Below are 14159 nucleotides of genomic sequence, written 5' to 3'. Positions count from 1 at the left end.
GTATTGGAAAGTATAAGTGCTACTGGAGACGTTTACTTCGCTATATCGTCACGGTATCTACTTGACACACACAGACTGCTATGGAGAGTGGCAGACCTCACTGCTGACGGTACATCAGACCCACGTGCACGGGGCTGCGTGTGCCTGGCACGTACTAACAGGAGCTTAATTCTGTAGAAACGAGTACAAGGACAAAACTGGAGCCAGAATCGGTTTCACCACAGCTTCTACCATTTAAAAAAACATCCTAGCCTAATTACCACGTTCACCAACGAGAGCACACAGGTACGTATATCTCTGAGAGGACGAGTCATGGATTTGGACCGTAAGGAGAGCAGAGGAAACTCAAAACTCTTCCCCATCTTGGCATGTCCACCGGCACCTCCGCCTGCAGCCCGCCCTGCTCTGGACGATGCTCTCCATCGCTAAAAAACACCGGAGCCGGACACGGGTAGCAACAGGTCCTGCTGGCCAGGCCACTGGTGGCCCCAGGGAAGCTGCTGGCATGGGACCCGGTGGGACATGGTTGGTGCTGCAGAGGTTTGCACAGAGGCCAGTGCAGCCAGGCGGGTACCGGCAGTTGCTTCAGTCCAATAGAGCTGCTGTGGGGTGGGTGTGAGGTTGGGTGTTTTGGTGGTTGGGGTTTTTTCCCCCACCTCGTCCGCCTGCTTGGTTTGGCTGCCGCTGGTGTCACAGCTCATGTCACCTCCAGGGACGCAGGGGAGACGCGGTCGCACTCCTCCCGGGAGCGCAGGCTGTGCCACTGCTCCACGGCCGTCCGGTGTGCGTTGAGCATCCGGCGCCAGTGGTTGGACTCGGGGGCACCCGTGGAGTATTGGCCGATGACGATCCTCCCGATGAAGTCGTTGCTGCTCTTCACGTTGTGCCCGTACACTGCGGGAAGCAGAAATGGGGACAGGTCAAGGTAAGCGCACCACCCGTCCAGTCTGAGCCCTGCCTGCTTGAGGATGGCCATCTCCTGTGGCTGTGCCACCCCAGCACCACACGGGGAGGCTCCTGTGGCCTCCCCAAGACCAAATCCACCCTTAATAGTGGGCATCTCGCCTGCCACACACGGATGGTAGAACACCACAATTTTCAGCATGTAGCTCAGCACCTCAAAATCATTCAAAAGACCCGCTGAGCAGTTTGGAAGCAGTAAGAGAAACTGTACTACAGATTAAAATACAGCTCAAATAAATAGGGCCCACAAATCCAGGGTGATATTTAGCAAGAACATGGTGAACAATTACACCTTCTAAAGAACAGCCGGAATCTTTGTCCAGGCATACCGGGATGCTGAAACACGCGGAACAGCCTAGACCTGGGTGAATGAACAAGAATCATCCTCTGGAGCATGACATCCTTGTCATCCTTCAAATGCAAACGTTAATGACTCCTTCTAACGATAATCATATCATTCCCAAATTAAAGACACGAATCACACACACACAGGCTGTCAGCAGGATGTTTATACAGAACCAATTTTCCATAATTATCACTTGTTAAAAGTCCAGGGAAGTAACCAAGAGAGAGATGCAAGCCTAACACCCTGTCCTTTGTATTAGCCCAGCCTCGCGGAACAAAAGCTTGCAGACAGCCACAAACTATAATTACGGGCCTGATCCTGGCAAATGCTGCACACTCCTGTTGGACAGGCATAAAAGCACTTTGTGTTTTGAAAAATAAAGCTTCATATCATTAGAAAGTTGAACCAAAAGTCTGCAAAAGCTGAAGCCAGGATATCCACAGGCATTGGCTAGAATATTAAAGATTAAAAACCTTTCCCATGAAAGTGGGGGAGTTTTAAGAACAAACGTCTGCAGGGACTCCAAAATCCATGCAGGTTTGTGCAGCCAGAGGAGGTTCAAAGGTGGGTGCTGGCACAGAGCCCCTCCAGCACTGCCAAATCCAGGATCCCTCATGGCAGTACCAAATGCGCCCTTCCAGGCAGGTAGGTCACTGAGCAGCAGGCACCTGGCCCCTATTTAGGGGTGCATCTGCTATCATAATATATCCGGTGATTAATTAATATTGCTTTAATATGCTACCTAGCATATCTGCCATCTCCATCCTTACGCAAGTGCTGACTGCAAGCTGCTGTACCAGGATGGGACCTTGCTCTGGGTGACTCAGGTGCTGCCTGCTAGTACAGTCCCAAAATAAAGCCGCACAAGCTTGCATCTCACTTCATGCCTTCTGACAGCTCTGACACATGCAGTTTAAGGGCTGAGATGCTCTGCTCATCAAATAACCTGGGGATATTTTTGGCAACAGCACAGATGGTGCTCTTGTGTCCACGGGAGCCATGCAGGCTGCTCTGTGCCACCATGGCATGTCCAGCATCACGGCCAGTCCACTTACTGCTAGCTCAGCTGTCTCTACACCACAATGCTCTTGGCCACGTAAGCAAAACCGTCACATGTCCCCAGCAATTCTCCAAGTTAATGCAATAACAACATTGCATTAAAACTCAGATCATGTTAAAGAGGTACCTCCCCACATTAGGAAGTCCACGTCTGCCCAGATTGCCACCACCAATTATCTCAAGGTGATGCCATCAGCTCTCTGAGTGCATCTGCAAGTGCCAGTGTCCAGAGGACAGCTCTGTGCTCTTTGGAAAGGCCACCTTCTGAGGATGTGGTGAGGAACTTTAAGCCATCCATTCCCAACCAGTTTGCAGCCTGCCAGAGTTAAAAATGAGCTCTCCTACAAGGCAATGGATCACAAATGTAGCTAGCATGACTATGCTAAATGACCTGCTATGATTTATTATCCTAGTGAAAACAAGTATTATGATAAAATCACATAGAAGTACCCCCAAATCTTCCCTATTTTTTTCCTTTTTTTTTTTCCCCTCCTTCTTTATTTCAAGCATGAAAGAAGATGAAGCTTAATCCTAGGAGACGATATCAAATCAAACTATGAAGTCTTAAAGCCACCAACTACTCAGTTTAAATTAGCAATGGAAAAGTATCCCAGGCATACTGATTCTTCACAAATAATCCACGTCAGGACCGTAAAATGAGAAGGTGTGTTACAGCTCCTCATTTTGGGACAGTTTATTTTACCATTGATCCAAGTGTTTTGAATTCTTATAATGTAAAGCACCTCACCAGAAGTGTTACCTGTTAAACAGAGAAGGCTTTTTACATTTCTAATGGAGCTGTTTGAATCCATAGGACTCATCCCCTCATCTCTACTGGAGAATGTGACCTCTAATATCATCCTGTTGGGTAATTAGCATGCTGATTCCTTCAGGGTATTAATGTGCTAATTATACAAGAGTCGTTGCTTCTATCATTAACTAATTTAGATACCACAGAGGTAGACCTACTGCTGAAGAACAGAGGAGATGTTTTTCAAGGCCAAATGCTTATTCACAACACATCTGCGGAGCGTAAGCAGCAGCACTATATCCCACACAGGTTTACAGACCTGCAGTTTCCCATGGCAGCTTTCCCAAAAGATGACCTGCCATTTGTGTGCCCACAATCCAGATCCACAAGCCTTTAAAATTCTAGGACATGCCTTTCTTGGAGGTTAATTGCTTTATTCCGCTCTCAAAAAGGCCATTGTTTGCTGAGCAAGTTTGCTTACAGTTCAGATGCACAGAGCTCCTGCATGGACCTTACCCAGGAGCAGGTGCTGACAGTACCATCGCAAAAATAAGCCCTTCCCTTTGCCCACACTCAAGAGCACCATTTCCCCCGTTGCTGTCACTGGTTCTTCCAAGAACAGCTCAGAAAGCAGAACTGCAAAAGCCCACAAAGGCAGGTGAGGAAAGCTGAAAGCAGAGCCTGGCTCCGCTGGTCGTGCACGATGTGCAGTGGGCTGGAGCAACCCACTCCCGTTCTTCACTCCTCTTGCAGCCATTACTTTTCTCAGTCAAACAAACAAGGAACTGTTTCCTCAAGCACCAACCAGCGTGTGCCGACCACCACCTCGGGAGGAGGAAAGCCCTGGCTCTTCCTTTTCACCTCCTGCACCAGGCAGAGGAGCCCCTGCAGCTCCAGCCCCACAGGCCAGCGGCCGGGCACTGCTCCAGGCTGTGGGTAGGCCACGAGCAGGCTGAGCCACGCTGCCTGAGGTCTGAGCACTGCCTTCCAGTGGCCAAAGGGAGTTCAGAGGAGATTTCAGACTAAATGTGCTCCTAACTCCGTGGGGCTGCTCGGAATCAGACAATGAGGTAATTGCCATGTGGGTCTTTCAGAGTGACCCAGCCTCTGGTTGCGGACAGGTAGGCACTGCTTTCCAGTTAAGAAACCTATTTTCCTGACAGAAGCCACACACCTGATCTCATCAGCTCTCTTTCCACCATCACAGTAATTTACACAATAGCAACATCCATTTCCAGGCCAACACAGAGCAAAAAGCAATTAAGGAAGCAGAGGTCAAACCAATTCCTTCTGCAGCTGCTCTTTACTGAGGGATGCATTTGGAATCAGAAACACTTCTTAAAAAAAAATAAAAATCTCTTTCTAGTAGAAATGCTGGAATATAAAAGAAAATTGGGTTCACTCATGTCCATTAAAAGGGTTGAATTCTTGAGGACAAGCACTGTGATGTAAATCAAACATTTCTATGCTACCTGCTTATCGATGCATTGATCCTAAGTGATCCATATCAAACTAGTGGCAGCCTGCGTGCTCAGGGATGCTTTGCCCTGGGGCAGGGACCAGTGCAGCAGCCACACGATGGCCCATTCCCCACGGGGCTCCTGCACAGGACAGGCTGGATAGCGCCCCAGGGCCAGGCTGGGCACAACCACACAACCACAACTGCCATCAGCCTGATGCCATCGCTCCAAAAATTGGCTCTGGTGTGAGCTTTCCCTCCTCTCCTCCCAGCCTTTGTCACATCAAATTGCTTTTAACCGGTTGACAGCTTTGCCTGTTGCTATGCCACCAGGCACTTGCCTCTGACCCCTGAGTTTGCCTGGACGGCGTCAGCCCAGGCACTGGATCCAGCCAAAACGCCCTTTGCCTTCCTCTGCCTCTGCGCTGACACTTCCACACAAGTTCTTGTGAAGAGCATGACTGCAAGATATTAGTGATTTATGACTGATGCACACAGTAAAGTTTAAGCTGGCATTTCAAATATAAATTCCTCCTTTAACTGAGCATAATAGCAGCCCTGAAATAGCCGGGAAGGCGTACTAACTCGGAACATTTTCTTAAGCTATCTGCAGAAGCATCTTGCTTAGCTGGGTCCATGCAGCATCTGCATGCCCTGAAAGCCCCAGGCCAGATGTGCCCGAGCTTTTCCCAGCATCGTGGTGCTGAGCGCCTCTGCTGCCACCTGCAGGCGTGCTGGGCCCAGGGCCCCAGCCCCAGAGCCTCCCCCCAGGCACTGGCCCCAGACCCAATCCCAGAGCTGGCAGACAAATCCCAGCACACAGCAGCAGGTGGGCACAAAGAATATAACTTCTCCAGCCTCCTCCATCAGTTACCTGCAAGGCAAGGGGAACCTCACCACTCCGAGAGAGGGGACAAATGGCAAGCAGGAATCGGCCTCTGGTTTTTCATCTGTGTTCTCCTTCAGGTTAGACATCAAGCAGAACACCTTGACCCAATTTATACGTCTGCCATCAGCTTATTTACAGAATATTCTCTAACAAATAACCCCCAAAGCGTGGTGGTTTCACATTTATCAATTTAATCTCCACCAGGCTTCAACTTGCATGGGAAACTCATTTCCCAGCATCTCCTTCATCCTCTGTGGACGCCCAGCTGCAGCTGCAATCTGAACCAACTGAGCGTGTGGCCAAAGCCTAGCCATGCACGTACCCATCTGCTGCTTCACAGGGAAACCACCACCAATTCAAGGGAACTTTCTTTGGAAAACCATTTTCTCTCCTCATCCTGCTGCAAGGGCAGCCCCAGTGCTCCAGCTGGAGCATGTGCAGACAACTGAGAAGAGGCAAAACCAATTTACAAACTCCTGCATGGCTTTCTCCTGGTAAGCAGCACTTTGTGGCATTCACAACAGCAAATCGATTATACAAAGCCCTTTTTTTTTTCCCTGCATGTCCAATCATTTGTTTTCTAATTAAACAGATCTAATCAAAGCAGAGCTCCAAGTAGCCAAGTTACATGCAGAAATTAAAGCAGCGACCAGAGAAGCGTGTGCTGTCCCAAAGGGCGCTGCGGGGCTCAGCCCCCTGGCAGCTCAGATCCTTTCCAGGTCAGGGGCATTTAACCAGCACAGTATTTCATACCCAGTGGTTAGAAAGCAAATTCCTAACCTGTGCCAGCAAGGCAAGCACATTACCAGTCTCCTCACCTGTCATAGATGGCCCATTGGAAACAAATGAGGGGGAAAAAACAAAACGAAACAAAAACACTAAGACATGGAAATACAGAGGTCAGATTTATGCACAGAGCATTATGCCTTAATGCAATAGAGTTTTCATAGCTTTGGAGGCAAAGCAGACAAGGCAGCAAGCCCCAGCGCAGAAGCATCCCAGCTGGGAGGGGGGCAGCGTGCTCCCGCACCTCCAGCAGCCACGGGCATTTCATCTCCAGGCTGCCCCGCTGCCTCAGCAGCTAGCACCAAGCAGATTTCTCTTCATTTGATACACAGGAAGATTACACCCAGTGAGACGCTTCAGCAATTTCTTTCACCGTGGCATGAGCAAAACAAGATAAAGGAGCAAGGTTGAGAGAGGCGTGACTGTTTAAATTAATGGGCTTGGGAAAATCAGTGAGTGCTGGAGGTTGGCCTGGAGAGAAGCAGCTTTGGTTCTTTCCTTAGGAGAAAAAAGATTCCTAAAAAATTCTAGAGACGTCCAGAAAAATACTATTCTGCCATGCCTGCAGTGATGCACAGACTGAAGGCACAGACTTCTTATTAACAAGGTCAGTCAGATTGAAGAGTCTTCACTCTGCCTTGCTTGCAAGCAACAGATTGGCTTGGGAAGCAAAAACATCTTGGTGCTCTCGCCACTATTAATCCTGTCTCACTCATGAAAGTGGACAGTCTGTGCAAAAAGCTAAACCCAGCCCCTAGCATCTTCCCTGAGCAGCCCAAAATATGTGGTACAGGCAGGGGCTGCCGGACCCCTGGCATCACAGGGAGACCAGCATCTTCTCACCACAGCAGCTTGCCCACAGCCTCAAGGTCGTATCTGATTATTTTTATAATAATCCTGGGTGTGGTTGCTTGGTCCCATCACCCCAAGAGCGGAGATGCCCTCGCAGGACCTGCTGGGTCACGTTGTGCAGAGCAAAGCAGCAGCACCGTTGTTCTTGCTAGAGCTGGGCACAGACCATATGGTGCCCAGTGCATAAATGCATTTAGTATTTTATAATGCCAGACACAAAGGCCAATTTCTGATCTAAATTAAACAGGTATAAATCCTGAGAAAATCCTCTGCTGACATCAATGTTTTTCTTTTTATTCACTTTGACTAAGAATAGGATTACACAGATTTAAACACAGATTAGATTCCACTGCTGACCTGCAATATTTATATATTCCTGACATATGGAATATATAGATACCACAGTGCTTCAGAAGCACAGGTCTAACAAAAAATTTCTAGCATCAAATTACCTATCTATTCATCTAAGAGAGATTATGGTACCCAACATGATACCATTAAAAATCAGAAGCCACCTCTTATTCCTGTGCACCAGCACAGAGAAAAAATCATTTGATTCTTATTAAAGGGGACAATTTTTCCCCATACATGTGTGCAAAAGACAGTGCCTGAATATATATATATTTTAATAAAAAGCAATAGGAGAAACAAGAGATCAGCATTTGAAGCAACAAGTCAGAAATTAGATGTATAATGACCCCAAACAGATTGGGTTTTCCATCCCTGCAAATGGACACCTGAAGATGATGAAAGCATGATCTTCAGATGCCAACAAACAGCCAGGCAAATCAAAATTCACACGTATTTCCAGAGAAGCCTGAGGCCAAATCCATTATTTACCTTCAACCTGGTCAGCTAACTCGAACATTTGGAAATCAGCCTGTTAATTAAAAAAATACCACTAAAAAGCCTTGATATGTCTCCATCCCATTCCCGGGACTCTTAAAGATCTCATGCAGTCCCAGCAAAATCCAAAAGCATCACCCTGTCTCCAAAGCCTACACCATGAGTCTGACCACTCATCCAGAATGAATGAGTTAGTTTTATTTCAAGCTGCTTTGGGTAAACGTGGGTTTGGGATCTCTAAGCCTTCAGTACAAGGGTTTGCCTGTCTGCCTAGCTTTGGCTTGCCTGGAAGGTGTGGTGCTGATGAAGACCTTCAGCTTTGGCCCATCTCTTCAGGGTTTCTGCCCAGTGAAAGTTGCTCTCCCCTTCATCTTCACCAACAACTGTCCCAGAAATGCTGCCGTGTGGATCAAGAGCACCCCAAACCATTTTCTGCCATGCAAAAAATACTCAGTAGACAGTGTACAAAATCAAACGGATTTGTACCAGACCATCTCCACCAGCCACAAGAGCAAAGGGCTACAGTCGTGAGCCTGTGATCCCAAGTGTCTGTTTGTGCCTTTAGTGACTGCTTATTCCAGATCTTGATCCACCTGAAATATCCGCCTCCAGCAAGAAGTCAGGATTTCAAGGGAGACCCTGTTCTTCTCTTCTCATGCTGTAATGGCACAGAAGGAATGAATATGCTCCAGCAGGCAGTATTTCCTCAAAAAGAAATAATTTGAGCCAAAGCAAACTGAACTACCCCAAACTAAACCATTATCAACACATCCTGACAAGGATTTTTCTTCCTCTAAAAATTCAAATTTCATTAAATGGTCCTTAAATTTTCCCAAAGGCCAAGGGAAAGGGAAAACGAGGCAGTAGAGGAACAAGGTATATTGCTATTGAACAGCAATCTGTTATTTTAATTAAGCACTCTCTATTAACTGGAAGTTAATTAGAGCCACGGGATAAAGCATCAGCGTGATCTTGTGGGCTGAAGACATGAGTTGTAACAGCACTTGGTGTTGTTGTCAGAGCCCCCATGGTGCGTGGAAGCCCTTGAAACCACGGGTGTAGGTGTTCAATATCCCTCTGTTCAACAACAATTCCTTGAGAACTCAAAAAAACAAACAAACAAAACAAAAAAGAACAAAGAAAACCAGCTTGGTCCTAAATCATCATTAAAGCATACTGAACAGTGAAGAGACTCATAAAATCCTACAAATGGTTCAGAAGATAAAGTGCCTGCAAGCTGTAAGCGTTCAGAAGATGTTAACGAGTCACCAAGATGCGGTTTGCCCCGGAGCTCTGGTGGTTTTTATTGGGCCATCTGGGCTTTGCTGCAACGCAAACAGCATTACTGCCGATTGTTATTAACAACGTTATAATCATTAACAAAATACCACAGTGCTCAGATTTCAGGTGTCATCTTACCTCCTGCCGTGCAGCCGGGGCTTTCAGAAGGTTAGGCTGGGATTTAGAGGACAGCCTGCCCAAAACCCACCCGCAGGGAGAGCACACCTCTACACGCCAGCATCCAGACCTCTGGAGCACAGAGCCTGATGTTGCACCTCAAGTATCTCTTTCTGTGCTCCGAAGTGCCCTCAGAGCATCACTGGAAGGCAGCAGCCGACAGCCCTGCTGCTGGGGCCAAATTCCACACTCCCCTTACCAAGGGACAAGGAATAATTAATGCCTTTGTTCACAGGTATATCTGGCTAGGAGAACATGTTGTCCTTTAAAGCCCTGTTTGTCTGCAAGAGACAAATTCTGCCTGCACCGAAGCAGAAGATGGCCCATGGCCACACTGCCAAAAGAAGCACGCGGAACAAAGCACCACACCGAAACGTGCCTGTCTGCCACCATCTGTGAACAGATGCTCATCACCCAGACAAGGTGTTTGGTGGAGTAAATTAAAAATCAAACATCCTCCCCACGAGGTGTTGCCTCACTAATTGTCTTTTTACCAACTACCAATCATTTTCCTGGTTTTAGCCTCTTTTGGCGAGAAGCCATGTACAGCTGACATTCTGGTGGAGACAGCCTCCCCCTGAGCTCATCCCACCTCATTTTAGGCATCAGGGTGGGACACTGAGGCAGTGATACCTCCAGCAAGCATCCGAGGTAGGCACAGAAGGGAAGGCAGACAGAAAACTTGTACAGGGGACCCTGCCCCAACGGAGAAGGAAGGAGAAGCACTTTGGTCTGTAAATGCCAACAATTTCCAGCGTACAATGATGATATACCCAAGGAGGATAAAACATCTAAGAACTGGTCCAGAATGCCCCAAACCTCAGCTAAGGCAGTTTGTGTGCCCTGATCTGGAGGCACATACTGCCTGTCTCCCACAGAGGCTATACTTCAACCCCACGGTCAGTCCAAAGGACAGGACACCACAAGGAAAACAGCAGAGAGGTGGCTTTTAGAGAGCTGCCCATTTTCAGGGTTGGCATGCACTGTCTTTGGGAAAGCCACAGGAAAAACATGCACAAATTGTTATTACAGTGCACTGAAAGCCAGACAGTCTATTCAAGACAGAAAAAAAAAAAAAAAAAAAAAGCCATCACCACGGAAAAAATAATAATCATACTTTGTCTAGATAGCGCATCACTCTGCGGTGGAGCTACACAGGGAGGCAGGAGCCCCAGCTGATAGGGACTGGCACGGCTCCACTGCCTTCAAATGAAGCCAAGCCAATATAAAGACAGCTGCAGACTGGGTCCAAAATATGAAGCCACAAAAAGGGCTCCTTTAAATTATTGAAGATATACTCGATTTCTGGCTCCCGCAACAGCTTTTGCAGCTCCCTATCCATTCAAAGCATCATCAGCCACCCTTCAAGCAGGATTATTTTCCTTTTCGATTGGACTTTGACTCAACAGCAAATTTAATTAACTGACCTAATGGACTAGAGCTGTGGATTGAAAAAATAAAAAAATAAACATCAACTCCCACAAAACAAACAACAAAAAGAACCACCATTTCAGCAAAACAAAACAAAACAAAACAACCTAGAGCAAAAATGTGGCTTGTGCTCCTGCTTTGTAGAGATGCAAAATACCAAAAAGACCTGAGCTGTGCTCCTCATGCTGTGAGGTCCGGAGAGCTCCTCTGCTTTGGCAACCATTCTTTGTTGTCTTGTAATAGAAGATCCCAAAGCCCTTTACCGGCTTCCCCAACGTGCCAAGAGCAGGCTACGTGGGGAATGCTGCCTTCCCCATCCCGGGACCTTCATTTCACTAAAACCACAAAGATCCACCCATCAGTGCCGTGGTCCCTGCTGCTGACACACTTCCACCAGTGTACAGAGACTGAACGTGGCTCTCAGCCTTCACCACCACTACGTCCCCAGGACCACGACATCCCCATGATGCCACAGGTATCTGCGCAGGCTTCCTCAAATGTCCTCATGATGGGACAGGTCTTGGTTCCTCTGCTAACCGGACAGGAGGCTCGCAGCAGACCAGCGAGCAGAAGACTGTAAACACAGCGATGTGAGTGACACTTCTCTATTCTGGCGCCCACAAACCCCATGAGTGCCTGAGCTATCTCTACACACTTGGCTTTTGGACTCTTCCCACTGGTGCCTGCTAGCAGCTACTGCTGGAGACAGGACAGAGCTGCATGGAGCTTTGGTTTCTCCTGGAATGACAGATTCAGGCTGATCTCGACTTGCTGCATGACCTTGGGCAGTCTCTTTGCTTGATCCCTTCCCGTCTCATTCAGACGGCCACCTCCACAGTCACAGCACCACTCACCTCCCATCAGACAACAGAGTCCCAACTGCAGCAACGATGCCCACAGCCATGCCATGCCCACATCATCCCTCAGCAGCGACAAGAACTTGGCCCTGCTGCTCCTCTGTGCACTCCTCACCAGCTCTGGAGCTGCCATTGACATTTCTGGATTATTTATTGCAACTTTCAAAGCAAGCACTGCATTACTTAACAGCAAAGTGCCACTTAAAAGACATGCCACTGAGATCCGGCTGCATTACGTATGGTTATGAATCAACTAGCTTCCAAGTGACTTATTTTAAAATACATCCATTTGCACACAACAACAAAAAAAGTAAAATAAATCAGGCATCCACGCATCAATGCCAACTTCATCAGCTGCTGTGAGAAGCGTTGCATTCCACTCATCCTCCCTGATTGCGCAGAGCTGATACTGTTTGCCTTCTGTTGTTCTCTTAGAAAAAGGGGAAAACAAAGAAAAAGAGTCTTTCACATCTGTCACGTGAGCACCTGACAGAAGCTTCCAAGAACAAATTCATCACTGCACATGAAAGGTACAGTTGAGAATGATGTGCACGCAAAGCAGTGATTAATTAGGCTTTTTGCTGAGGAAATTTTCGTACATGAAGGGTAGGATTTAAATCACTGATCAGCATCACTTCTGCTATGACACGTTTGGAAACAAGCTAATGGGTTGGAATTAGGCTCGTGTGCAGGCTGTGACACTTGTATCTGCCACGTAAGAAATAAAGTAAGAAAATACTTCAAAATATTTTCTTTCACATGCAGATTCCTTTCTCTTCTTCAAAAAGACAGTGAGTAATGGGTGGAAAGCTATAAAAAATAGAAGTAAAAAAAAGGTTTGGGAAGCACAGGAACCCAGAGTGGCCAAGGGTGCAGGTATGTCCCCAAATCCACCACTTGGACCCAGCTCCTGGGCACCTGCGGTGAAGTTGTGCTGTGGGAGGAAAACCCACCACCTCCTGGGGGTCCCACACTTCCATGGAGCAGCAGAAAAATCCATCAGCCACAGCGGTCTCTACAGCAGCGCTGCCTGGAGGTCCACAATGCTGTCTCAGCTCTACCAGAGCTGCCCAACTCCCAGCCTACAGCACATCCTCATGCTGTGCTACATTGGCTCTGAACAGCACACCCAAGTGCCAGTATCTACTGAACGTTTTCATACCTAGAGAACAAAAATAAGAGATTCAGAACCAATATAAAGTAATAATTCCTATCCAAGCCAAGCATCTCCAGTGCTGGCAGAGCTCTCATGTGAGGTTAGCACCTGCGAGGTCCGGGGACCCCATCTGCGATGCTCCTCCGGGCTTTTCCCCAAATCCCAGCCTCTCAAAAACAGAGATATGAACGAACCCACTAATGGAAGAGGTGATATCAGTGTCAAACACCTGTACCTGCCTAATCTCCCAGGCAAAAGTTATCTTTGCCAATGCTTGGGCTTCAAGATCACTCAGTGCTCCTCTCTCATTTGTCCAATTTTTGACTTTATGTCAAGTTGGCTACTGCCAAGAAGTATAATTAATGCACAAAACCATTCCCAATGGCACCAATCAAGCACAGAACAGCCATGGCGCTTCCCCAGCAGCTCCAGCCTTCAGCTGGGAAAGGCTGTTGCAGAAGACAGCATGCTGACTGAGCTTCCCTGGAGACTCCAGCGCTGGTTGCCCCTTGCACAGCAGTTACCAGACAGGCACCACCCTGCACGGGTTCCTCTGCACACCTGCAACTACTTCTTCATTCACCTCGGAGACAACCAAGGCCATGCTAGACCAATAACAGCAGCACATTTACCTGTGAACACCAAGCTGGCATTTTCCAGTTCTTCTTGTGGAACCTTGAAGCTGAAGGACTCGTTGTAAAAGGGATCTATGGTCCCTCGCATGCAGGAGGTTTTCTTGGTTTTGGTTAACTTCAATCCATGAACAAGCTGAATTTTCACAAAGGGATCTGACAAAAATATGAAAAAAACACAGGCTGCAAGTTACTGGTGCAGTGATCTGATGCTCTGGTTCAGGAAGGTTCTGCACAGCTGGGCATGCGGGAGTGGGGCTGGACCACGCTGGAGAATGGCACTGGGAAAGGAGCAGGACTTGTACCGCCACACAGTGGAGAGACAAAAGTCGGGCAGCTGGCTTAAAAGTGCTCTCTGCCAAAACCACGCTGAGCACAATTAATGACAGCCTTGACTCAGACCAAAAGCACTGCTCTTTCTGGAAAATGCCAATGTTCTGGCAGCAGCAGTGGCTGGGGCAGGGAGCATGGCAAAAACCCATCAGGACATGTGCATGAAGCAATTACCAGCTCAGAAACAGCAGGGAACAACGCATGGACACTGTAAAAACTGAACATCGCCTCCAGAGCAGCTAGTTACCCTAAATAAAACCACTGCAATATTAACATTCATGCAGTGCTTGGCACCTGCAAAACAGAGCACAGCCTTAAATGGGCTGCCTTACAGCACGAAG

The 14159-nt window shown here is 47.8% G+C and overlaps 1 protein-coding gene across 1 annotated transcript in view; it reads right to left on the bottom strand.

Moving 5' to 3' along the window:
* Window positions 1–697: 697 nt before the first annotated feature.
* The window catches only part of SYT17 (synaptotagmin 17), a 35651-nt gene continuing 22189 nt past the window's right edge, over window positions 698–14159 (bottom strand). The window contains exons 7-8 of the mRNA XM_035548968.1: window positions 13486–13641; window positions 698–894 (exon numbers count right to left, since the gene is read on the bottom strand). Coding sequence (XP_035404861.1) covers window positions 698–894; window positions 13486–13641 — 353 coding nt within the window. The remainder of the gene's footprint in view (window positions 895–13485; window positions 13642–14159) is intronic.

The sequence above is a fragment of the Cygnus atratus genome, chromosome 15, assembly GCF_013377495.2.
Source record: "Cygnus atratus isolate AKBS03 ecotype Queensland, Australia chromosome 15, CAtr_DNAZoo_HiC_assembly, whole genome shotgun sequence".
Classification (NCBI taxonomy): Eukaryota; Metazoa; Chordata; class Aves; order Anseriformes; family Anatidae; genus Cygnus; species Cygnus atratus.
The sequence above is the reverse complement of the archived record's forward strand: the minus strand, read 5'-3'. Positions and strand labels throughout refer to the sequence as shown.